At 36.5% G+C, this 27,317-nt stretch overlaps 1 protein-coding gene across 3 annotated transcripts in view; it reads left to right on the top strand.

The window, feature by feature from the left end:
- frmd3 (FERM domain containing 3) overlaps positions 1 to 27,317 on the top strand; it is a 66,933-nt gene that overhangs the window by 18,953 nt on the left and 20,663 nt on the right. The window contains exons 2-10 of one of the 3 annotated variants that reach the window (XM_047381801.1): positions 236 to 340; positions 2,189 to 2,231; positions 8,489 to 8,536; positions 11,323 to 11,404; positions 13,259 to 13,356; positions 18,163 to 18,286; positions 20,376 to 20,463; positions 22,378 to 22,466; positions 25,207 to 25,270. In XM_047381801.1, coding sequence (XP_047237757.1) covers positions 236 to 340; positions 2,189 to 2,231; positions 8,489 to 8,536; positions 11,323 to 11,404; positions 13,259 to 13,356; positions 18,163 to 18,286; positions 20,376 to 20,463; positions 22,378 to 22,466; positions 25,207 to 25,270 — 741 coding nt within the window. The remainder of the gene's footprint in view (positions 1 to 235; positions 341 to 2,188; positions 2,232 to 8,488; positions 8,537 to 11,322; positions 11,405 to 13,258; positions 13,357 to 18,162; positions 18,287 to 20,375; positions 20,464 to 22,377; positions 22,467 to 25,206; positions 25,271 to 27,317) is intronic. The other 2 variants (XM_047381803.1, XM_047381802.1) reach the window with 2 other exon arrangements.

Genomic DNA, 27,317 nt, shown 5'->3' with positions numbered 1-27,317 from the left:
GTTGCAGACACAATTCTTTAAGTTAATGGTGTATACGCCAGTGGAATAATGTGTGCAGCACTGGAATATGGTCAACTGAGGGTCATTCTCTTTACATTTTGTGTTGAAACAAAATGTTTCAATTGTTTTGTGATTAGTTGGTTTTTGGAGGCTTTACGCAAAAGTAGTGACACGTATGAGTATAAAAGTACAACATACTAGACACTTTTTTCGTTGTTTTTTCGTTGCTTTCCAGAAAGAGACCAAAGGCCAGTTCCTGTTGGACCATGTGTGTAATCACTACAACCTACTAGAGAAGGACTACTTTGGCATTCGATACGTAGATCCTGAGAAACAAAGGGTAACTATGAATCACAAAAACACATGCATAAAATCGACAGCTTTTTCCAATATTTTAACCATCATTGACCTCCTTTTTCATTCTTCTCTCTCATCATTCAGTCAATTTTGGTGACAGGTGTTGGGGAAAAAAGCCATATTTCTCTGTGCCCAAATGTTCAACGCCACCTTCAGAGTGCTATGAACGACATGTGATTGCAGACTAAAAAAAACGATGTAGAAGAAGAAACTAGCCTCAGACAGTAATTAGCAAAATCCTGTCTTTAAGTTGAAATAGTTCCCACTCTTTTCTTGCAGGAAATAGCTTTACAGCAACTGTTCGCTGTAGATAAGAAGGTTATTAAATGTTGTCACAATGAGCCATGCTTAGTTCATGTGAAATATAGCCTCATTAAGTTCATGAAATACTGACCTTTGTTTGAATACATTCAAGCACAACAAGGCTTGTGATACATAATAACAGTAATCTTTTAGAGAGTATGTCTTTTTAAATAAATAGTATGGGTAAATATCTCCCAAATTGAGAAAAAGGTCTTTAGTTCAGTTTAGTGTATTGATTTAGCACAAATTGCCAATAAATGTCAACTCACCTATTTATATTTAGGTTAAAGAGTTTCTGTAAGGGCTGAGAATGATGAAAGTCTTTACGTGTAACATCCACTGTAAGCTTGAAACATAACATGTAAGCCAATCAAAATAATGATAAATATTCTATACTAAAACCAGTCAAAATGCATTGTTTCGTTTAGTGGACCATCAATTTTCTGGGCTTCTCAGCTGGATGTTACAGGCCTGCCTCCGGGAGCAACTGGTGATGTTGTACCTCTATTAACGAAATTAAATAGTCAGCAGAGGAACAAACAATCGCAAACAGAATCACACTCGCTGAAAGAAAATAGTTGCACTGAGTCAGCTCTGCCAGAGTGGCTCTGTTAGATATTACTCAGGCAGCAGTGGGTGCATTACATTATAGACTGAAGAGACAAATAATCAAGATCAATCTCCATATTTTAAACAGCCCACGCACACACACGAGACCAGATGCTTCTTTCAGCCAGACTATATTCACAGTGAGAAAAACACATTGACACATAGTAAATGTTGTAAAATGATACTGAAGACAGGTAAAAAAAAAAAAAAAATGCACAAAAACAAATGCAGCAAATCTTGCAAAACTAGATGTTTTGTAAATGTTGCAAAAACTGAGGGGAAATGACTTGCATTGCAGCTTAATTCTAATGATATGTATATTTTCAGGCTTTATCTGTTCAGAAATTAGCCACACAGACTGTTGCTGTGTAAAGGACTTTCTAAGTCAAGCATTTATGCAACCAAGTATTTTGTAATATGTGATACAAAAACAAAAAAAGAAAATAAATAATAATTCTAAATGTATAAAAAGGATTAAAAATAAACTACAAAAATTGGGAGATGTGAAACTAAAATTAGGTTGCTCTGCTTAAATTCTTTTTTAAACCTTCATGAATCCAACCTGCAACATGCAGACTTTGTTAAAATTTAAGTGGGATGCAACAGTTCTGTGAGCATTAAAAAAAACTCGTATTTTATGTAAAATATGTCTATTAGCATGAAAACAATTTAATTAACTGCACTGGTCTTTAATTCAGATTCTATCAGGAAGCGCTAGATATGAAATTAAATACACAGAGGTTAGTAATACATGGTTGCTTTGTTGCAGAAGCATTTAAACAAGTTCCCCTAAAAAGAGGAGAAACACCTACATAAATATAATGTTCTTTGTATTTGCATTGCTCTTTCAAGATGTTTGTCATTTTTTAAGTTTTCTTCATTCTGACTTTCACTTATGTCCTATTTTCCTCTCTTACAGCATTGGCTGGAGCCCAATAAGCCTGTGGTGAAGCAAATGAAGTGTAAGTGTCCCTTCTGCTCACCTTGTTGCATTAGTGTCTCTGAACAGACACCATACTACAGTGCCCTTTATAATATTTGGCAGCCTTGGTAAAGATGTGTAAAAAGCTTTAAACAAGTTAATATTTAAATGCAGTAGCAGCATTGCAAACTTAAACAAAATTTTACAATTCTCAAGCAGTCACCTTCGGAGATTTCTTACCTCCTAAATGATCACCCTTATTGTGTGTGTAGCCAAGTTGAAATGGTCCATTGTCTGTTTCTGTAAAAAATCCTGTATTTTCTGTGTCTTTCTATCAGTATCCTTCATGTTTGTTTTCTTCCCTGACATTTGACTTCTTTACCTTGTTCAGGACATGACCTCAGACAAAACTGAAGGTCCCTTAGAAGGAATAAAACCCTTAGAAAACTCTGGAGTTGTAAGTTCTTGGAATACTTTAGCTGATGGTCAGTTACCATGCATGCCGTTGGTTAACACATAGGCATCAAAACAGATTCTTCCATGAATGTAAGGTTTGTGTAAATGGCAACTGAAACTAGAATAACTTGCTGGACTATATGCTAAAGGAGACAGGCCTCACATTTTTTACTTCGTGGAAACAGGATTTGATAGATTACTAATTAAAGTTCATATAAATTCTGATTCACTTTGGAAAATTAAGCATAATTTTAAATAAATATCTGTATTTCAGTTACAAGTTGCATACTTATGCTACTGCAATAGCAGTTAAGTTTGCTCTAAGACTTTTTCCCATCTTTATCAGGGATGCCAATAAATAAGGAAGGTGCTGTGTGTTAATTTGTGCCCGAATCTAGGACCTGTGTCTTCAGACGATCTTTAAGTGTGAGGGGATCAAATCTGTAACAAGCAGGCAGTGACTCGCTGTCACAGCATCATGCACGAAAAATGATCTGGTATATTTATGAAAAGTGTTTTATCTATAAGTAAAATAGCTGTAAAATATGTTGTGAAATTTGGCGTGGTTTAATAGGATTTAGGGAATGAATTAGCTTATCAGCCACCGTTGGACTTTTCCCCAGCAGACCCCAAGGAGGGAATCCGAGACACATCGATAGAAAACAAAGTGACATAATGTGAGACACATAGGTAACTGCAGGTGGTCCCACGAAGGAAATAAACTCACCAATAAACTAAAACGCATAGACATGGCAGTGGGGCAAAAGCTCGGAGGGCTGCTTTCTGTGGAAGTCCGCATAAATATTTAAATCTACTGGAAAAGTGAAGAGAGGATGCTTTTACTCTAATGGAAATTAGCCACATTTATTGCTAGAAAGAACAGCCTATCAGATTGTGATTTTATCCCAGCAGTAATGTGTGTTTTCCAGTTGTGTTTCTTTGTATTGGACTGGTGGGAGTTGGCCAGCACCGTTCTGAATCTCACTCACATTTTGGCATTTTAAAGGCCACTTGGCTGATGAGAGTAAATTCATTGTTCACATTAAGCACATCACTGCAATGTAAATTAATGGGCAATGTCTTAAATCATCCATCATGGTTTTATGTTTTGCTTAGAAGAAGCCAGATTTTGTTGTCTGAATGGAGATATTTGCCGGTACCTGCAGGTCTTTTAAAAGTCGTTTTGAACTTTAGCTGCCTTCTCATCATTTGTTCAGTCAAATTCAGCGCAGATTTGGACTTGGGCATTTTAGTCGCAAAAAGAGAGACTTGAGACTTGACTCAAACTCTAGCTCTAAAGACTTGAGACTTTATTTCGACTTGTGGTTTTGGCCTCAAGTCTTATGAACAATACTTATTAGGCTACTTATTAATCATCAAATGTCATCTAGGTATAATTCTGCACCTTTTGAACATCTTTCTTAAATAATTTCAATCATTTTACGTTCGTAATTTAGTTCTATTAAATGTTACAATTGAACTTTTGTACTCACTACTTATGAAATGCTGCAAAATAATGAAATCAGATTGCTTTCACTCAATTTGATCAACTTCTTAGACTAAACATCTCTGAAACAAAATCTAAAATCAGGGATGCTTTTTTACACACTGTATGCAGATATTACTGTCATTAACATGGTTTCTTGTTTTCTTTTTTGCCTGGTTATTCTTTGTCTCTTTTAAATTGTCACTGGCCAGACCTTTGAACTTAAAGAAGAGTGACTGAAAACAACTGAACATTGAATGCAGTGTGCTGATTCCCTTCTTATGTGGAGCACAACACATTTCCTTAGTAAAGAGGATTTCAACATTTGTGGAAATGCTCAGATCAAGTATGCCTAAGCTTCGCATAATGAACCTCAGCAGTCTTTCAGTCCACTTTGAACCTAACATCTGGGGTTGCTGCTGGCTATTGACACCCTGTTTGATATTTTTATTAAATGAAAACGCAAATGTTAAAAGATGCAGTTAAAATGTCTCATCATATGCTTTATTAGCAATGAATTAAGACTCTGCTGAGGTTTTCTGGTAACAGTTTGATATTATTTTATTAAGCATTTGGAAAAGTGACCGGTATAGAAGTGAATGCAGATTTAGTCAAATTTAATTTAATACAACAACTACGCAACAGTAACAAATGTGGGAAGATGTTTCTTTGGAATAGTTGAATAGGACGGGGCTGGCATTTGTGAGACAAGTACCCTAATGTTTACAGAGATGTCCTGTGGTTTTATGAAAATAAAATGAAATTATTGATCATTGTTAGATTTGGATAAAAGAGTGGGATGCTTTTATGCCTGAAAAGTTATCCTAAATGCAAAGCATGGGCATCATGGCATCATGCTTTGTGGATGTTTTAATAATTACATGTTTTGGGAAGGCAACATCTCAGTCTTAAAAAGTTAAAATGTGAGCACAAATGGGTCTCCAAATGAAGAATGCTGCCACCAAATTAGTTACTAAGTGGCTTAAGGACAGCAAATAATGTTTGGGAGTAGCCATCACAAAACCATGATCTCAGTTCCGTAGAACATTTGCGGGCCGAGCTCAAAAGTCATAAAAATTAAGTTTATAAAACCTTTTCTCGCTCAGAACTCTGGCACAGATATAATCTTGGTAATCGTAACGAACCTAAAAAAGGAAAAATGTAGCCAGATTTAATGCCAGACACTTACAGAAAAAAGTCTCTTGTGTGATTTATACAGTATATATAAATATGTGGTTTTAGCTGTATATGTTAAAACACTACTGTCAGAAAAATGTTTGATGGTACAATAAATGCCAGTTCATGGAAATGTACGCTGAAAAAGTTTCAGAGAGTTGTGGTTGATTTGGATCGAAGCGCAGACAAACTTCGAGAAGCAGCATTTGTATGAGGCAATCTCTTCCTTTAATGACACGAAACAGGGGAGTTACATAAACTGCTAAAACACTGACCAGGAGATATCAGCAGATGACACATGTCTCCAACAAGGTGGTGCAGAGAATCGGCAGGGAAAACAGCAGGGTAGTTAACGGAGGGAACCAGCAAATGAAAATGAGAAACAGTGAGCTTTTAAACTGGGGGAAGTGCAATGTGGAACCAATGAGAAAGGGAGGCAAGTAATTAGATGAATGCTGAAAAGGTGTGAGGATAAGCTGCAGAGAACTGAGGGGAAATTAATCTGAGAAGACTAATTAACAGGGAAACAAAGTCTAAAGACTAAAACTCAGGGAACAGATCTAGGGAAACTATAACCAACAAAGAATAGGAATCAGGAAAGTAAGAACTAACAAAGTAGTCTGAGGACATAAAGGAAAACACTAACAGGAAACGTAAATAAGCAAACACTAAGTGACTGACAGCAACTAATGACCTGACAGAAAGGAAAACAAACATGAAAGCCTAAACAAAAGAGAACTATACTAAAATGACAACCCTGGGGAAAAACCTAAATCTAAAGTAACAATAAACAGAAGGGAACAAAAGACCTGGGGAAACAGAACTAAAAAAACTAAGTAGCACTGACCTGCTGGAAAACCAAATATAAGAACCTAGTCAGAGAGGAACTAACACAGAACTATACTAGAAATAAGGCTGGGGAAAACAACTAATATGAAGGAAAACAAACCACTGAGTAAACAATAACTAAGGGGATCTAAGGATAAGGGGAGGACACACCACTAGAACTAAGGGCTAGAAATACAGACGGAACAGTCACAAAACTAAGAAGTACCAGGAGGGAATAATAAAACATTACTACTAAACCAAAAGGAACAGAAACACCAAATGGAAAAAGTACACAAACACAAAGAACAAAATGGCAGATCCTGACAAAAAGAAGCTTTAATTTGATCAGATTTTGTAGGAAGCTTGAGAACAATGACTAATTCACATCTTGACAATTAATTTCTTGTATTTTTTGGGATGTTTGTAACCAGCAATAAAGCAAATGTGTGATTACTTCCAGTACTTTGGGAAGCAGATACATACTATGAGTCTGTATTTATTGAGAAATAATGAGGAACAGTTCTCTGATGAGTTTCACATTTATTTGCCACAAATTGTGAGACATATTTGTTCAAACTAAAATAACATCAGGAAATAAAATCTGTTTTTGCTATATAAAAAAGATTAAACAATATCCACTTTGGGGCTTTTAGAGATCTTTATAAACTTCCAGCTTTAATGTTTCTTGGCATCCATGTTTTTCACCCACCTTTTATTCATGTTATTTCATAATTATCCATCTAGTCTAGATGCTGCCTTCGTTTTTTCATTTCCTCTTTTCCTGTGTCCTCACTTCTCTCTCTGAAGCTCACCCACCCTTTGAATGACTGCACCGCTCTTTCAGTCCTGTTATAAATTAATAAAAGAGCTATTAGTTGCATATTCTCCTTCTGTGAAAACTGGAATGGGATGATGGAAAAGGGAGCTGGCAAGAGTAATAAAGGCGAAATATTCCGGGGTTAATTCAGACTAATTGAGCGACAGTGATTGAAAATGTAGCTAAAGAGGGAAGTCAGATTAGTGAGGAGAATAGCAGAGTTTAAGATGGAAAGAGCTGACAGAGACCGAAAGAAGGAAAAAAGAAAAGAAAGAAGAGGATGGAGGAAGAACATTGAATAGATTTGAAATGACACATCAGCTCTGCCTGTGGCAGGATTTTTGTTTTACCCCAAATGAGGTTTCTGTGGCCTGTGTTTTTGGGACTCTTTGTAGCTCTCAGCTTTTATGCACATCAGCAGACGTCACATTCACATTACGTTTGTATCAACGGCCTTTTTCAAGCATGTTTCGAGGGACACTGTTGCCGTCCCTTAAGCCGGAGCAAATAAGCAGCTCAAGATCTTTGGGAGCTGGTGGGAGGATTGCATCTTTCACATTGCTCAGCATGTATTATGTAGATGTGGGCTGTTTTTTTTTTCTTTCATGGCTAGATAATACCACAGGGGCTCCTTCTTTTAACGGCAGGCTGGAGGGGGCATGCTGTGAAGATTACTGGTTACAGGATATTCATTTCTTCCTTGGTGACGCTCCTTTTCGATGCTTAATCTTGGAATTTCTTTCTTTTTGAGCACCTTGTTTGTTACCAATCCTTATGAGAGCATATACAAAATGAGCTTAAGCTTCACTAAAAACAAAAATTGTAAATCTCACACATAAATAAACAATTTAGGTCTACAGGAAAACAGAACACTGCTTTATGAATACCGTGTTTGTGTAATCACTGTTGTTTTTGGAGACACAATTTAATTTTGTTGTCCTTAGAAAGTTTAAAGTGTGTGAGATCGAAGCAAATATCAGGACTGATGAATTTCAATGTATAGGATCCAGCGAGGTCTTTGATTATGGACATACATTAATGTCAGTGTGGAAATGAGGTGCAGCAGATGAAATCAAGCAGTGTTTATTACTTCAAAGTTGTGCAAAAAAAATTATGTTTATCATATTGAGAAAAGGCGTTTAAGCCTTCACAGATTTCCTCTGTTTTTGCTTTTCTGTCACATTTGAATGTTTCAGATCACCTAACAAGTTCAAATATCAGAAGATAAACTGAATAAATACAAATAACAGTTTTGAAAAAGATGAATTCAATTATTTTCCTTAGATAGAAAACAACTAGGATCAGTTAGAATGTATGTACTAGACTTGGATTATGCATGATTTGATTGACTTGACTTTGTAAAGTGCCTTAGGATGACATGTGTTGTAAATTGGCGCTATATAAATAAACTGAATTGAAACTGAATTTCTTGTGGAAATAAGCTATCCAAGCAAATCTAGCCCTCTGTGAAAATATAATTGCCCCTCTTGTTTAACGATAAATTAACCACATTCTTTTGATTCAATTTCACCAGACACATCAAGGCCTGACTACTGCCAGACTTGTGCCTTCAACAATACAGGTAAATTTAAACAATTTGATATTGTGAAATTCAATATTTTTTGTCACTTATTTCAGAGAGTATATAGACAAATATTTCAAGCGTTTATTTTTTCCAATTTTGGCTTACAGTTAATGAAAACCCCCAAATCTGTGTCTCCTAAAATTAGAAAATTACAAAAGATCAATAAAAAGGATATTTTAAACAGAAATTTCAGGCTTCTGAAAAATATGTTAATTTCTGTGCGCTCAATACTTGGTCAGGGTTACCTCTGGATGAGTTACTGCATCGATGCAGTAACTCATGTCTCTTCCTCCAGACTCTGGTACCTTCATTTCCAAGTGAAATGCAAACTTTACTTTTCTGTAAGAAAGATTTTGGACCACTGAGCAACATTCCAGTTATTTTTCTCCAATGCCCAGGTAAGACACTTCTGACGTCTCTGGTTCAGGATAGGATTCTAAACCTAGTGACTCCTGATGCGCTGACTCCAGCCTTTGTCCGGTCCTTGTGATGCTCCCACAAATTCCTGAATGGATTTTGCTTGTCAATCCTTTTAAGGCTGCAGCTATCTATGTTGCTGGTGCATCTTTTCTGTGAACAACCACCTTCTTTAGCAATTGCCTTTTGAAGCTTACCCTCGTTGTGAAGGGTGTCAATGACTGTCTTCTGGACATCTGTCCAGTCAACAGTCTTCCCTATGATTGTGTATCTTTCTGACAAAGACTGACAGACCATTTAGAGGCTCAGGAAACCTTTACAGGTGTTTTTAGTTAATTAGCTGATTAGGGTGTGACACCATAAGTTTCCAATATTTCACATGTTCACAATATTCAAATTCACATTTGAATATTGTGAATATCTGGAAGCCATAATCATCAAAATTAATAAAAATAAAGGCTTGAAATATTTCCCTCTATGCGTAATGAACCTATGTAATATATGAGCTTCAGTTTCTAAAATGAGTGACAAAAATATTGAACTTTTTCACAGATATTTAAATCTCAAATTGCAAAACATTGTGCCCTGATCTAAAGTAATTTAAGAACAGAAGAGAAATAAAGACTGACTTCTGTCAGTCTGGAAGCATTACAAAGCCATCTTGAGACTTTGAGAGTAGATCAAACCAGAAAGAGAGCCATCATCCAAAAATGGAGAAAACATGGAGTAGGGGTGAACCTTCCCAGGAGTTTCTAGCCTACCTAAATTACTCCAACAGTACATTAACAACTCATCCAGGAGGTCTCAAAACATTCCAGCTGGTGGAAGAGGGGCTGAAGAGAACTGAGGGAAAGTGACTAATTAACACAGATGCGCATGAAGTGCAGGGAGGTAACAGAAAACATCTGAGTGAACACAAACAAATAAACAATGAGAATAGCAAAAGAACATAAACAGAGCGAACACAGATCTACAGGAAAATACAAACTAAAACATCTAACCTAGAAATCCAGGAAAGTAACAAACACCCAAACAACAGAATCTAATAAACATGAATGAACTGAAATAAAGGTGAAGAATATGACAGTGTTGAGAAAGTAAACAGAACTGTTAACTAACTGAACTAACCCTAACTCAAAAGCCCAAACATAGGCAGACATCATGACACAGGTTGGTTAGGATGACTTTTTCCTCTCTTGATAATTAAAATAATAATTTAAAATGGACTTTTTGTGTTATTCAAGTTATCTTTGTCTGATATTGGAATTTGTTTAAGGATCTGAAACATCTAAATGTGACAAAAAAGCAGAAACAGATCTGTTTGTGGAAATCTCAAATCTCAAATCTCAGCAATGCCAGACCTGGCTAGAAGAGGGCTTCTACATCCAGAGATGCACATTTTCAAGAGCCATGGTGGAGTGCTGCTTAAGGTGTTAACAATGCTTGGATCAGTTGAAGGAAGTAACATATGGGAAACCTTTAGGCCTGTGCAGTTCTGCCCAATACCACGCTGGACAAACTCTCCGAAGGCTGTCAGATGGCGCCATGACCTGGAACCATCACATCTAGAACCCAAGTGTTAAAAACTGACGCTTAAATTTAAATAAGATATTGCACAACATTTATAGACTATATTTGTCTGAGAAACTCTCAGGATTCATTTGTGTCTTTTAGCGTGTCACAAATCTTTTGTTGTGATGTCACTTTAAAATCAAAGACAAACCTTTATTCTTTTGCTCATTCATCCAAATTCTGTGGGCTAAAACGCTAAAACTACAACTACTGGTAAATTGGCAGGGTATGGAAATGACGACCGATTCATCAGTGCCTGACTGTTCGTCTGTGAGCACATAAATCACACATGGAGCATGCCCAGTGAGGATTTGTGCACCGAAATCTAGATTTTGTTAAATTAGCCCCATTCATTTTATATTCCTCTTTATTTTCGTTCCTCATTCCCTGTTTCCTTAAAAGTGATGTTATCTGCAGGTTGATAACAGTTTCCATCGGACTTTTTTAACTCTACATATTTTTGATTGTAAATAAAATGCAGTCAGATTATAAGTACCTTTGACAAAATAATAACCTTTAAGCAGATGTTACACATACCTTTCAGTAGAAATATTTTTTACTGGTCTAATGTCATATTCTCACCCTAAATGTTGTTTTTTTCATTATCTATAAGTGGAGAATCATCATTATTAACAGAAATAAAGGCTGGAAAACATCAGTGTGTTTGTACTTCATATTTATAATGGGTTTCACTTACAATGAGTTTCTGAAATAAATGTACTTTTCAGTAATATTCTAATAATATTCTAATATCTTCAATATGACTGTATGTGTTTTGTCTCTCTTGTCTTGAGCAGCTCTACAGCCATACACAATGTGCTTCCGGGTCAAGTTCTATCCCCATGAGCCAATGAAAATTAAGGAGGAGCTTACCAGGTAAGAACTATCACAAATAAATATAATTTATTAATGTAGAAATATATTTATTTTTGGGACTGCACATGGTGTAGAGGTAGTGCATCCTCCCCATATACGGAGGCTATTAGTCCTCGACGCAGGCGTCTGGGATTCGATTCCCGACCTTGGGACCTTTGCTGCATGTCTTCCCCCTTCCCCTCACTGCCTATTCCCTGTCTTAATACTGCAAATAAAGGCCACTAGTGCCGCAAAAACATATAAACAAAGAAATATATTTATTTTTGTTTAAGAAATAGTTATTTCTTTTGTTTTTGCTTTTCATAGAATGATTTAACTGGAGCAGATTATGTTTGCTTGAATAGGATGACAGCTGCTTTCCAGTATATTTATCAAGCAGTTAATAGAATAGAATAGAAGTATCCTACATTGTCCCACAGTGGGGAAATTCAGGTGTGTAAATTTACACAAGGTAAAATATTTTAACAAAAACAAAAATAAGAGACTGTACAGTAGGGGCAAAGTTATAACATAAGGAAACAAATACTGTACTGTTATAGCACTGAAAACAGCATACTCAGATTTAAAGAAATTTGCATCTTATAACAATACTTTATCCAAGATGAGTTTTTATGAGATCAACAATAAAAAAATTGAAATTTGCAAATAAAAAGGAGAGCCAATACCGTATTTCCAAATGACACCTTTGGGTAACAATGTTAGTCTATTTAAATCAAACAATATAATTTTTCCACCTAAAAATAACTAAAATAAAAGAAAAAAGAATGCAAAGAAAAAACACCTGATAGCACCAAAAAGAAAATGGCCAGGAAAACATTTTATATAAAGTGAAAATCCTACGTTTGACTCGAATATATCAGCTCAAAGAAGAAGAAGTCCAGCTGCCCTCCGTTTAAGCACCTAGAACCTGCTCAACAGCAGAATGGTTATGAGTTGCTTGCTCTAGAAGAAAGGTCTGTTTTTTCACTTCCAGGTCAGGGTTGTAATGCGTATTGTCCTCTGCTCCTCTGCCCCAGCATCATTCTTCTATCTTAAAAACTGAAATTCATTACCATGCTGTAATATTTGCCCAAATATAGACTTCTTCTGCTTATGCTTTTTTCCATGATACATAGACAGCTGAGAGGTCAGCTTCAACATAAATGCTTCCAACTTTCAAGCATTTGCTTAGGGTACACAGCATTGATGACAGAACAATAATGGGGATGCATATGTTATTTTTCAAGTTAGTATTGAAGAATTTATTGGTGAAATGAGTGCACAATATGAAAATAAAAACTGAATTATTTTTGTTGCACAGAGCAGATTGGAAAGATCTGTAGATGGACACAAAAAGTCAGAAACTGTAATAAGGAAGTGATGTGAAACCCAACTAAGAAGGATGTCTTCATTATTTTTAGGCTAATATATCTATGCAGCTGCAGCCTATAAATAAAACTGTTTAGTTAATCTATGATGCTTTCCTTCTGCCACTTTTCAACCTCCAATCATAATCGGTCTGATATCATGTATATCTCACTGGTTGATGTGATCTTACTTGGAAACTCATCTGCATCCATAGCAACAAGTGTCCCCAGTTCCAGAATCTCTGTTGTTTTTTGTCTCCGAGGTAAAACCAGACAAATCAGCAGCATGGACACGTCTGTGGTGAAGTTGTTTCTATAGTAACCATAGCACCGCTCTACTGTGCAGTCCATGTCAGCACTGCTCCTGTTTAAATAATTGCTTAAAAAACATTTTGGAGAGTATGGACGGATTCAGAGCAGTCATACATGCACACTTTAGGAAAAGCTAAGCATTTATTTCTCTGTTTATTGTTTATAAGTCAATGTGTTGTTGTTTGCATTCTGCCAGATATCTCCTGTATCTCCAGCTGAAGAGAGACATCTACCACGGTCGCCTCCTGTGTCCCTTTGCTGAGGCTGCTTATTTGGGAGCCTGCATTGTACAGGGTGAGCATCAGAAAGACAGGGAAACTGTGTTTGATCATATAGTGTCGGCCACATTAATTGGCACCCCAGGTAAAAATAAAATTCATTTAACTTTCTTTGATTTCAGTAGCATATTCTTAAATTTACATAAACTTTTTATTTTGAGCACATTGATACAGTGGGGAGAAAAACAACTGATTTTAATTAAATCACAGGTAGCACACATTTTGGCAAACCTGCTTTTAAATAACCCCCTTTTGCCATTAGAACAGCACTGGGTCTTCTTTTACAACTCTTCTATTAAGTTCACCTCACAGGCTTTCCATAGGACTTAGGTCTTGGAACTGATTGTCTTGGAGGAAGGTTAATTTTATGTCTGGTGAACCATCTCTGTGTTGATTTGGCTGTTTTGGATCATTATACTTTAATGATCAATTTTCTGCCAGAAGAAGTGTGATTTGTATTAAACATGTATCTCGCAGAGTTTATGACGCCATGCACTGTAACAAGGTTCCTAGGGTCTTTGAAAGAGAAACAGGCCCACAGCCTCACAGATCCTCCACCGTACATAAGAGTGGTGTTTTCCACATATTCATCCCTTGGTTTAAGTTCATTGTGTCTCTGTCCTCTCTTAAGCAAATCAATTCTCACCCCACTGGTTCTCTATAATATCCCTTTCTCAAGTCAACCCACCAATAGATTACCCGTGACTGTCCTTGGTAGGTAGTCACAAACCTGTTCAGGCAGGGTTGCTGAACAAATGTGACACAGAGATATGACTTCAGGCAAAGACAGCAGCAGCCGCAGGTGTAGAGAGCAGAGACTCATTGGATTTTCCCCGTCTAATGTCAGCAATACAGTGATCAGGAGAATCTGATGCAGAAAAGAAAAAATAAAAATGGCACAAAACAAGTTTGCTTGTATTTAAAGCACTAAATGCATTTGGAAAGCCTGCATAAGCACTAGAACAGCAGAGTCCTCAGCCGGACAGATGGGAAATCTCCCATCCGAAAACACACATGGCCTGTGATTTCCCCATATGAACTTGCATCATGTCATTGACAAAATGGTCCATGATTGCATTTTTACTGAAGAAATACTTTATGATCTGAAAGGGGCTGAAGATTAGGCCAAAAATCCGAGATGGTCTGGCATGAAACAAACGATAAATATGTGAAAAAGCACATCATGCACACGTTTAGTTAATAGAGGCTGTAATAGCAGCAGGTGGGCCAACAAGTCCGACACAGGTGTTTTTCTTTCAAAACAAATCATTTCCTAATGTGTGTAATATTTCTCATGGCTTAAATGTTCACAAAACAAAGGCTTGATTTGTTTTTGACATTTTTTATTTTGAAATTCTTAGGCTGCAGTAAAAGATTTTTTAAGGCTGTTTATGCATCTTTACCAGGATTGCCAAAAATGTGTCCAGTTCTGTATAGTGTTCTATCTGAATCCCTGCAAACAGGCAGACGATTTAGTGATGAATTTAAAAATGAGCTCCTATGAGAAGTTGAGAAAGATGCCATAATTTTTTATAAAGTTGCATGTTGTTGCCGCCTTTTTTAATATGATGTAGTTTCAGCAAACATCCCTCTGCTCTGATTCTTTGACAACTTTAAAATTGTTTATTTATTTAAAGTCTTTAAAAATACTAAAATGTGTTGACGCTTTAAGCTATTTGCTGTTTAAATGCATTGCCGAAACAATGCATCTTTGGGGAAAAAAAACCCACAAACAGTACTTCTGACTGTCGAAGCAGTTGGTTTGTTTGGATTTATCAGGATTCTTGCCCATTACTCAGCTCCAGCTGAAGTTATTAGAATGATCTTATAATCCCAAAGTTTAAAACACAGAAATCTTTGTAAACCTCTGGAAAAACGAAAAAGAAATGATTTTTTCCTTTTCTCAATTAACAGTCACAGATAAACATCATATTACAGTTGCTTTAATATGGATTAGGAAGCTCTACCACATAAACGAAGCCTCTGAGCTGTGCTAACATGCTCTCATTGGCTCATGTCCTCGGAGAGAGGAGTGTGATTCACCGAGTTATCTCAACCCAGAGCGTGTCTGCAGCGTATCATTGGCTGCTCTGATTAACGAGGACATTTCCACGTCCCACTTTGTCAATGTGCTGATTAGGGAGCTGTGGAGTAGTTTGAAGATTATTGTTAAATTAAACTCTAGGCAAGTTTTTCATTTAACCTTTGTTATGGTTATTAATTAAGAATGGATCCAGAAATAAGTCTGGGTCAGGGGGATTTGCTCTGGATCCAGTAAGCAATTTTCCTTCATCTGAATCAGCTGCACATAAGTATTACTGTCTTTAAAAATTATTATTTAGCAAAAAATAAAAATTCAAAATGTTTGTGACGTTCATCATAGCTTCAGTGTTATTTGAATAACACGAATAGACACAAACAGTCCAACATCCAGCACCATCCTCATCCGCTGTTCACTACAAATTCAGACATCATTTAGTGTTTGTTTTCTACAGTGGACATAAATAGTCTCAAAGCCTCTTGTTAAAATGCCTGGTTTTTGTCACGACAAAATGAAAATCATTTCAAATGTTTTTTCCACCTTTAATGTGACATTTATCTGGTACAGTTCAATGAAAGAAAAGTATTGAATAAAAATCTTTGATAAACTGGTTGCATAAGTGTGCACACTCTTAAACTAATACTTCACCTTTCAATTGATTTTCAGGGTTTGGTCTTTTGTGGTAGTTCTCCATCAGCATTTTAGATCTTGATGAGGCAATTTCTGCCCATTCTGCATTAAAAAAGGTCTCCAAATCTATCAGATTGTGATAATATCTCTTTTTTTTGTCAGAGTTGGTTCTGGTCTTTGGCTAGGCCATTTCAAAACGTTAATTTTCTTCTGGTGAAGTCATTCTTTTGGGAATCTTGATGTATGCTTGGAGTGATACTGAAAACTAAACAGCTCGTCATTTCCAGCTTTCTAGCAGACGCCTTAATGTTTTTGGTAAAATTAACTGATATTTACAATTGTTCATTAGTCTACCCTCCTTTTAAGAAAGTCCAGTTCCAATAGGTGAAAAGTAACCCAGGAGCATGATGCTGCTACCACCATGCTTTACTGTTGATATGGTGTTCCTTTAACAATTTGCAGTGTTGTTGTTTATGGAGGACCAATCCTGCCATAATTTAGAATATCTACAGAAATACAAAAAAAAATTGTTCAATAAATAAATAAATGTATCTAGTAATTGAATTATTCAGTGAGACATACATATATACATGTTTCCCACCAAAAAGCATTTTGTAGGAATGGCAAACTTGGCAGACAGACGTTCGGTGTCTGACCTCTTAACAGCTTTTTAATTCCCCCAGTTTGTTAGCAGTTAGCAGTCTAAAGCTATATATAGCGAGCCAAGCTCACAGCCTCGCTTTAAGCACCCACGCCACATCTTGTCCCCCACTACACAGCGACGGCAAGGCAATGACCATGTCCAACCTCCGATGGTGTCTGACCTTAATGCTGTCCGACCTCTTAAGGGAAGCTACTAATAGACTGGAGGAATTTGAACGCTGTTAAGAGGTTGGATACCGAACGTCTGCCAGCCAAATTTGCCATTGCTAAATGCTTTTTGGTGGGGAAAAGGCATACAGATTTGAGCTATGCAGGCTAAAGCTAACCAGTCAATAGGCAGAAGCTGACACCTGAAGATGCAGCCACTCCGCATACAAAAATGTAAAAAGCATAGGCATAAATAAATAGCATTGAACAAATAGAGCAAAACAATACAAAGGAAAAATAAAACAGACAGAAAATATTAAAACATACATATAAATAAACACTTTTAAAAATAAGTCATTAATAAATAAAGTTTAAAATTGTAATGGATAATAAATAAACAAGGTAATTATTACAAAGGTGAATAAATCAAAAGGTTAATTAAATTAGATATATATATTTATGTCTCAATAAATAATTTAATTACTACTATATTTATTTACTGTATTTTTTGTATGCTTATTTATTTATTGAGCATTTCTGTATTTCTGTATATATTCTTAATTATGGCAGGTGGCTGTTGATGGTGGCTCAGGTGGTATGGGTTTGTCCTGTAACAGGTGGGTTGATGGGCTGAACCCCCGCTCTATCTGTCTCAGTTGTTGTATCCTTGGGCAAGAAACTTCACCCGCCTTGCTTGCTGATGGTGGTCAGAGGGCTACGGCAGTCCCACTACCCACTACCGTCAGTGTGCCCCAGGGCAGCGGTGGCTACAATATAGCTACCACTGTCAGTGTGTGAATATGTGTATGAATGGGTGGATGACTGATTGTAGTGAAAAGCACTTTGGAGTCCTCTGACTTGATAAAGCGCTATATAAGTACAGGTCATTAACCCTTTTTAAAGAATTTAATCCTCTCTTTGCAAAGAAGGCTCCAAAGGGAGCAACCTTTTCTCTTCTGTTAACATACAGCAAAAATTATAGCAATTTAGTCATTTATTTCTTGCAGACATGATTGTAGTTGAATTAATTCATATTAAAGAATAACAGATAGATAAAGCGGAATATTATCTCATTGCCACATATGTCCTTGCTGTTTTATAATATGTCCTACACAACTACAGACAAAAGTCCGTCAAGTTTCATTCAGTGCTCCTTCTTTGATGCGGTTGGCTCTAAATAATGACTGAAAATTCTTCTACAAATAGTTTTTTCAGAAAGAACTAAGGCATGGTTTAACAAAAAGGGAGGGACAGTTGAGAATTTATGTGCCTTGCCTCCATATTTTGTTTCAACGCTGCTAGATGTTCGAAATACAACAAAAACGTCCCTTTTTCTTGCAGCTGAGCTTGGAGACTACGACCCAGAGGAGCATCCATCAGACTACATCAGAGACTTCAAGCTTTTCCCTAAACAGTCCCTCAAACTGGAGAGGAAGATTATGGAAATACACAAAAATGAGCTCAGGTAACAATGATAGACGACTTCTGATGGGTTGGTTTCTTGTCTTGAACATGGCCCATGTTTTCAGTTTGATGTAAGTGAAGGCAGATGCTTACTGCTGTGATCTGTTTTTTGGAACAGAGTGTAATACTTTTAGAGAACAAAAGACTGACTATAAGACAAATTACATTATACCAATGTTTTATTGCATTTTAGATTGCATTGGCATAAAAATTAAGCTAATAGATACAAAGGCATATACTTTATATATTCTTTGGACAATAGTCTCTTAGATAGTAGGATTCAAGAGAATCCCAACATATAAACATGATAATTTCACATTTCTAGTCATGACTCGTATTAAGTTTAGCCAGTGAATGCCTCTCCATAATAAGATTACTTTTTTAGTTACGTAAACCCTCTCCACTGGGGTGTTTGTTTATCACATCCATGGTAAATTACCTCATGAGGCTTGTGTCCGTCACACTTGCAATTATTCCAGTACATCAAAGGCAAATCCTTCATTTCTCACAAGTGCCTTGTGTCTGCCCCGACGGGTTCGACTGACAGGATTAACAGCATGTAGATTAACAGTGAGCTACAGAGAATTCAGGTGATCTTCACAGTCAATACAGTTTAAAGAGGAGTCACAATTTAACACTGGAGACAGATGCTGGGCAAAACTGTAATGTTGATTTAAATGTTTGAAGTCTTTGTGAAAAATCCCTTGATAAGGCCCCTTTCACACCAGACTAAGACTGTGCCTCAATATTAAAAACCAGCCCGAAGTTGAAAGGGGTTTGTATGACCTTGGAGACGTCTTCTGGGATTTATGATCAACGCATTGAACTTCCCGTTACACATTATGGAGTGTGAGAGCTTCCTGACTGGTTTGGGTATCCAGAGAGCTTTCATTGTGATATTGTGGTGGTTCATTTTAAAAGGAGGATTATATCTGGGTCCTCAGTCCTGTGTGGAAATGCCTGGTAGAGGCACTAATAAGTTGTAGCCTTGAAAAAAGCTAACTACGCCCACCGGGGCAGGCAGGGCTCCATGTCAGTTACTGTAGCCACTGTATGGCTGCTACGCACATTGAAATGAACAGTCTATAGTGTCCATGCCAGAATAAATAATATGAAAGTGCCAGGCATAGACGTTTTGCACATAGAGATTAATATGTCCTGCTCCCGTGGAATATACCTTTCAGCTAGGGAGAGGTGAAACACCTCCAAATTGCGCATGTAGGCTGATTGTTGACAGACTGAGAAAATATAGTTTGAGTGTTTCAGGGTGCAGTTCAAATACTAAACGTGTTTGACGCTCTGCCAAAGAAAATAGGTAGTTATACAATGTCTAATTTAATTATTATAATTAATTGTATAATTAAATTCATGCATATAATATAATTCTAAGATAGTCGCTGTGCAGTTTATAATAAAACCACAATTCAATGCCTTGGTGGGATCAGCTCAGAGTGATTAGCAACACCTAGATTTGGGGTTTTGTGTGCATTATTCCTTTTGAGTGAACTAACCAATATATGGGTATAGAATGCAGAACATCTTATCAGTTTTGCTCCCATCAAAACTGATAAGATGATGATTATCAATAGATGGTGTGTCCTCCTCCACAGCAATGCTGAAACTAATTGCACAGGCACAGAAAACTGCCACAAATTATAAGAAATATCTGCTGATTGTGAGGGAACATCTTAGAAAAGATGATACCCCTGGTTGTAGCTTTGTCATTGTATGGCCAAGAAAGTAACAGGAATAAAATCAAGTACTCAGTCCTCAGGATCAGGCTTACCTACACAGTTAAATGAGCTTTTCCAAATTATCCAATGTTCAAACAGTCTGCGAGAGCCTAAAAACCGTGGGGCGGTTTTAATCTGGTGTGAAAGGGATTTAAGAATCTTTGGTATTGGGGAAACATTACAGCTGAACCCCCCAGACATGGTGCTACACCAATGAGACTCGCAACTTCCAAAAAAGCTTTGTCAGTTTTTAAACAGATAATTTTAAACACAGAACAAAGTGGTAATAGAAAATGTAGCATAAATCTTTACGTGACACTTTTAATTTGTATCTAAGCATTCTTTCATCTACCTTAGGGGTCAGTGTGCAGCATTGGCAGAGTTAAACATGCTCCAAAGGGCACACAGCCTGGAAACGTATGGGGTTGACCCCCACCCATGCAAGGTAATTCATCTAGATTGTTAAACTCTACCTTATTAATTAAAATCCTCTGGTCAAAGTGTTGCAAGTTTACTTTTACATTTTTCTTATGAGCAAAAGTATTGTCATATGACTGATGTTAATTGTCAGAAAATATTGCCCTTATTTGGAAGGCTTCACATATGTTTCCATCTGTTCCTCACTGTGTTTTCTGTAGATTCAGTAATATTTACAAGTCTATATTAAGTATAAAAAACGTTATCATGTCTGCCATTTACTAACAGATTGCTTAATTATGTGACCGCATTCACAACACCTATTATGAAATTATCTTTGTTCTCTGGGAGTAAACTTCTCTTTTTTATAAAAAAAAGTTTTAATTCTTTCAGGGACTGAACATTTGCTGTTAAGTTCCTGTTTAGATTAATAAAAAAGGCTCCAGGGTTCAGATCCAAATACTTCCTGGATTTTATTTTTCTCTCTGGGAATTATTATTGCAGTAAAAGAAAAAAACACTCCAGGAATCATTAATCTTATCGACTGGTCTAAACAAATCCTTGATGTACCAAGTCAGCATTATTTTTCTCCCTTTGTGCTACTGGACCTATAGTGAAACTGTTGAATTTGTAGTTTACGGCCTGAAAACACATCTCATTTAGTGTCTGATGAACCAAAGTTTGTTCCATGAAGTAAATTCAATTGTATAATTTGTATTTACTCCCACAAATAAGTTTGTGAAACCACTCTTTAAGAAACAAGAATATAAAAATAAAAACAATAATTTTTCATAGTCTGTGTGTCTTTAAAGTCTGACCAGACTATATCTTCCCAGTATTTCACTGGCTTGTTTAAATCTTCTGCAGACACGTTACACAAGCTTCAGCGTGTTTTTTCTTTAGCAGTGGAGTCTTATGCAGTGAGTGTGCATGGAAGCTATTGTACTCGAGTGCATTTGTTGTTGTTTTCATGGGACAAACTATATCGGCTATTTCCAGGTCTTTCTGTAGCTCTATGCGTGTAGTCGTTAGCTTTTGGGCAACTCTTTTGATTATTCTTTTGACTCTGTCAGAAATCTTAAGAGAAGCACCTGGCCATGGATAGTTTACAGTAAAATTATCTTCTTTCCAATTCTGGATTATGGCTCAATTGAGACATCCAGAAGTTTAGAAATGCAGCTATAAACATTACCATGTTTTGTAGCAGTAAGACCTTTTTGAGAAGGTCTCATTGCTTTACCAGTTGTACAAATCTGTGCAATAATTTGGTAATGAGAGACCTTTTTATAGGCCATCAGTTAATTTTAAACCAGCTAATATTGAAATGCACATAGCATCAGGAAGGCTTTCTAAAGATTTCAGCTGGTTTTATAGATGTGTATACCATCCTTTTCTTCATGTGTTAAATACTAACTCCCTCCCACTGCATTACACATACCTATATTTAAGGACTAATTTACTTCGATTTATTTGTATGTGTAAAATACTTGGATTGTTTAAAAAATAGGTGTGAATTTTATTGCAATAATAATAACAATGATATTACATTTCTTCTTATTGCCCCATTAATAATATTAATGGAATAATAATACATTTATTATTAATGCCGCATTAATAATATTAAATCTGAGCAAAATGTTGATATGTTGAATTTTACACACTCTACAAACACATCTTTAGAGATGATCAGAGGAAATAATTAGAGATTAAATAAAATTGTGGGCAAAAGTAGAAGGATATAGTGTGATTTATATTGAAGCGAGAATAACCTGAAAAGGTTTACAAAGTGTACACACTGAGAGTGTACCTGGGCCATGCATGTTTTGATCTGCTCATAGTTTATTTTGTTTCACTACAGGTCATTAAGCGATTTTGTGTAGGTGCTATTTACATAGAGATCATTAAAACCCAGCTTTGCCCCCTGTTGTGTGTGTGCTTTCAGGATTTTACAGGCTCGACTGCCTTCCTGGGCTTCACAGCCACTGGGTTTGTTGTTTTCCAGGGAAACAAGAGGATTCACCTCCTCAAATGGTACAAATTATAGTCTCAAATAACACCCTTTCAAACAAATAGACGAAATATTTATAGTTATATTTGTGTACATTATGCATACATTTAGCAGACTGATCCAGTATATAGTCAAATGTATACTTTTTTCTGCTAGCACTAAAAACACTCATACATCCAGTTTTATGGGTTTTCCTCAAGTTACCATAATTAAGCATATTATGCTAAATGAGCTTTATATCACAAACCCCTGTTTAAATTCTGTAAAATTGTTACAGGTGGATTATTTTATACTTTCTCTGCTGCTTTGTGCTATTTTTTGTTCAACATTTTGAAAATATGTGGTACTTCATGAAATGGTGAAATGCTTTGAAATTTAAATAGAAACTACAGCTTGCAAATAAATGAAGTGAATAAAAAAACAATAAATCAAAGAAATTGTACAATATTTTGTAAAACTGTTGACGGTGAGATGAGGACAGCTCCCTGTTAAGGTATTGACACCACTTGTAAAGATAAAAAGAGTTTAAAGAAATTTACAGTTTCTATTGCAATAGCTTAATCTCACACTAAATATTTTTTGAAAATTAAACTTTTGATGTTACATTTATTACATTTATTTTTTACGATTACTTCAATGCGTGTTTTACTTCTTACTTTGGTCAGAGTGTTGATGACTTTTAAATGAGTAATTAGGGGTTTCCTGTTTCCCCTGATATGTAAATATAACTGGGCACAGAGGCCTACTTCTGTTAGCCACTCTTAAAATTGGGAAAGATAAGAGAACATTTTACAAGTCATTTCACAAGTCAAGGAAATAACTATTTGCCTAAACTTCCCTATATCTATGCTCATAACAATAATAAGCAATAACACATCTGATACTGTGACAAAAAGGCTGGACAAGGACCCAAGTTCATTTGTCCACCATCCACAGTGAGGAGGACGGTGAGGAAGGTAATAGAAAGGCTCCAAAGCAGAACATTTTTCAGTGTGAAATGATACTACTGCAGTAAAAGACAAATTTATGTAAGGCTTTTCATACATCTTTACTAGGGGGTCCAACAATTGTGGAGGACTCTGTATAGAGTTGGGCTTATAAGTTTACATACCCTGGAAGAATTTCCATTGTTTTTGGACAATTATTCAGAGAATATGGATAGGAATAGAAAAACTTTTCTTTAATTCTTTGTTAGTGGTTGGGTGAAGGGATGTATTATCAAACAAGTGTGTGTTCTTTTTAAATCATAATCCCAACAGAAAATACCTGGAAACCCTGATTAAAAGTTTACAAAACCTAGTGCCCCCTTTGACATTAATGACAGCTTTAAGTCTATTAAAGTAGACGTGGATGAGGCCTTTTATACTCTTAGATAGAATAAAGTTGCCCCATTATCTTGGCAAAAAGTCTCTAGTTTCTGCTCTTTATTGTATTGTCTTGCATGAACTGCACCATTAAAATCCGCTGAAAGTGGATCAATGATAATAAGATCAGGAGATTGACATGGTCTCTTTACAACCTTCTCTTTTTCCTGCTGTAGCCAATGACAGTGTAACTTGACCTTGTATTATGGATCATTGCCATGTTGAACATCGAAGTACGTCAGAGGAGCATCTTCCAAACTGATGAGTGCAAATTTCGCCTCAATTTTCTGGAAGTGGAAGTTTCATTCATCTTGTTATCAATTTTGATCTAGTTGGCCGTGCCCTGGCAGCTCACACATTCCCAAAGCATCAGCAATCCACCCCTGTGCTTCCCAGTACAAATGGTTTCATGTCACCATTGGCCTTGTTTACTTTTCTCCAATGATATCAGTGAGGGCTTTGGTCAAAAAGTTTAATATTGGCCTCCTATGTTTTAGGGCTTGTCTCTGTGCTGTTTAGCAGACAGATGTCTTTCTTCTGGCGACTTGATCATGCAACCCGATTTTAGGTCCCTCCTTATTGTGCGTCTTGAAAAAGCCAAATAATTTGTTTTTCCTGTCTGTGTGCGAGCTGAATTTGTTTGTGCATTTTTTTGCATCCTGAACAATTATGGCAGCTGTAGCAAAAATGTTGGTCTACCTGACCATGGTTGTTTCAACAGAGTTAATTATTTTTCACTTTTTCATCACTGCTTGAACAGTCTTGGTTGACATTCTCTTTGGGTATCTTTTTATATCCCTTTGCTGTTTCATACGACTCCGCAACCTTCTTCCTCAGATTCTATGACAATTATTTTGCTTTCCATATGGATCTGAATCTAGCAAAATCAGTGCAGCACTGATGGCATATGCAGGGTCTGTCTGGAGCTCAGAAGCTCCCTAAGACACACACACCAACTACAAACAAACAGATCACAGGTGAGGATTTAAACCCAAGTGTGTTACCTTGTGAGCATGATATCAGGTTATGTACATTTTTAACAGGGTCATTTCATTCTGTTTTCATTAAGGTTTAAATACAGCAAAAACAATTGTTTGATAACAAATGGCTTCACCCAATCTCTAACACAGCGACATAAACGTTTTTGTATGATTGTTCATATTAACTGGAAAATTGCAAAATTTCAGAAATTATGTAAACCTATGAGCACAACTCTATGAAAGAATTTTTTAGCTCTTACAATGTTGAAACTGGATTTTATTTTGGCCAGCTGGATTGTTTTTGCTTCTTTTCTGAATCTAGCAAATATGTTTTCCTCTTTCATATACAGTTTTTCTATGTTTATTAAACCAAAGTAAATACTCATTTATTAAACTAAGAGCGACTGTTCTTATTGCAGGGGTGACGTCAGCAAGCTAAAGTTTGAAGGCAAAACTTTTTATGTCATCGGTGTCCAGAAAGAGGTGAGCATTGTTTTTGTACAAGTTTAAAAATATTAAGTAATCCATGATGTAAATTATCCTGTTATGCTTATGAACGTTCACAAGCCATTCTCATCATCACGTTGAATCAATAACTTATCCTTCTCCTGCCATTCAGATTTAGAACCAGAGTTATTGTTTGAAATCTGTTGTACATTCGTTAAAAACCAACCAGATTCTCCATCCCTCATTCTCTCTCCTATTCTTCTCTTCTCCTCTACCGTGTTCCCGTCCACCATCTATGTTCATGGTTCTGTCAGATAAACTGTACTGTTTGTAATCCTGTCCACCATCACACACAATGTATATGTGTGTCACTGTTTCAGATCTCCTTAACAGGCAGGATTCATTGTAACAGGATGGTGGGTGTGTTACAACTAATCTCCTCCCTCGCATTTCGTGTTTGACTGTGGCCCAAATTAAAACATTTCCTCACAGAAACATCTGAGACATGCACCACACCTCAGCAGGAGTCCCAACATTTGGGACACATGTTTCATCTCGGTGTTAATCATTCTGCAGAGTCGAGGTAGATTTGGAGCAGCAGTCTTAGAGCTTTGTATATCTGCTTACCTTATTTTGCTAAAACTGTGTTTAAAACAAATTAGGTGTGCTTGCTCTTTAATCTACCTTTCAGCTGATTGGTTTTACCCAATCTCATAAATATTGTTCTCATTCCAGCTTAACCCAGCTCTGCCATCGCTGCTTAGCATGTCAGTGTGCCTGCTTGTCTGTTTGGCAACTCACAAAGGGCTAAAGATGCAGTTTTATCTTTGTGTTTCTGTCTCTTCTCTCTGGGTAAAAACATAGTCTTCACTGGTGAGTAGATATAAGTAACCACAATAGCACAAATCATTATTAAATCCTGAACACAACACCTCTCCTTGCAGACCTGCCCTCATCCCAGAGAATGATAAGAGCGATGTTTTGTTTTTCTCATTTTGTTGTTTATGTGTTTTTGTCTTTTATTTTCAGTTTTTAAAAAATACTTTTTAAAGCTCTTTTCACTCCCACCTGTAATAGTTGAAGCCTCATGATCAAACCACCCTCACAGCTCCACGATCAATTAAATAAATTATGCAATAGTGTGATGCATAATCAATACCCCTTTTCCTGTTTCTCCATTCATACAGTGTTTCCTAACATATTGACTTTGGGTGTTTCCTTTCATGTCATTGTGTATGTTTGTATTTTATTACTGTCTTTGAAGAGTTTTCCACAAAAATGATCATGTCACAAATTTACCCCTAACCCATTTTTCCCATTTTGGGCTGATTGTAAGCTTTAACGTACATGTAAAGACAACACTTGCTTTATAAGGCTTTTTTCCAAGTAGTTTAACCATTTTAAGATGATGTCTAATTGGATGGTGCTATTTCCAATCGTTGATTGGTTTCCCTGTCCAAAAAAGTAGATATGCTGTGTATTTTTTAACATATGTGGGGACATGGATATTTAATATTCATTTCAAACAATATAAAACAAAAACAAAAAATGTATTCTGTTAAATCTATTAAGAAACCCCCACATTTATTCCCATAGAAACTGCAAAAATTGCTTCAGGTGAAGAGGATGAGAAAATTGTTTCCCCACATTGAAGAAGGTTTACCCTGTTTGAACATTTAGTTTGGTGTGCTCCTGGCTGTTAAAGTGAGAGGGAACACCATGGTGAGTACAGAAGAGCTGACCGAGGCCTCCAGAAAGAAGATTATGAATCTAGTAAGGTATTTAAAGAGGTCTCAGAAGCATTAGAATTCAGCCTTTTCACTGTAAAGAAAAGAGTGGAGAACGTTTTATAACAACCAACAATATGCCCAGATCATCCAAGCAAGTTCACCCTGAGAGCCAACCACAAGATGTTATTACAAGTCTCCAAAATTCCTAAAATTCTGCATGGTCTGTTTGGTCTGCTTGTGTTAGGTTTTTGAGCACCAAACATGACAATAGGACCCAGTCAGTACCAGGCCCAAGCAGACGATGGAGCTTCAAGGCTGCTCCGCTGGATCCGTCAACAGGAGGAGGAGGCAAG

This window comes from Girardinichthys multiradiatus, chromosome 12 (assembly GCF_021462225.1).
Source record: "Girardinichthys multiradiatus isolate DD_20200921_A chromosome 12, DD_fGirMul_XY1, whole genome shotgun sequence".
Taxonomy (NCBI): Eukaryota; Metazoa; Chordata; class Actinopteri; order Cyprinodontiformes; family Goodeidae; genus Girardinichthys; species Girardinichthys multiradiatus.
Note: the sequence above shows the minus strand (reverse complement) of the source record. Positions and strands in the feature narration are given on the sequence as shown.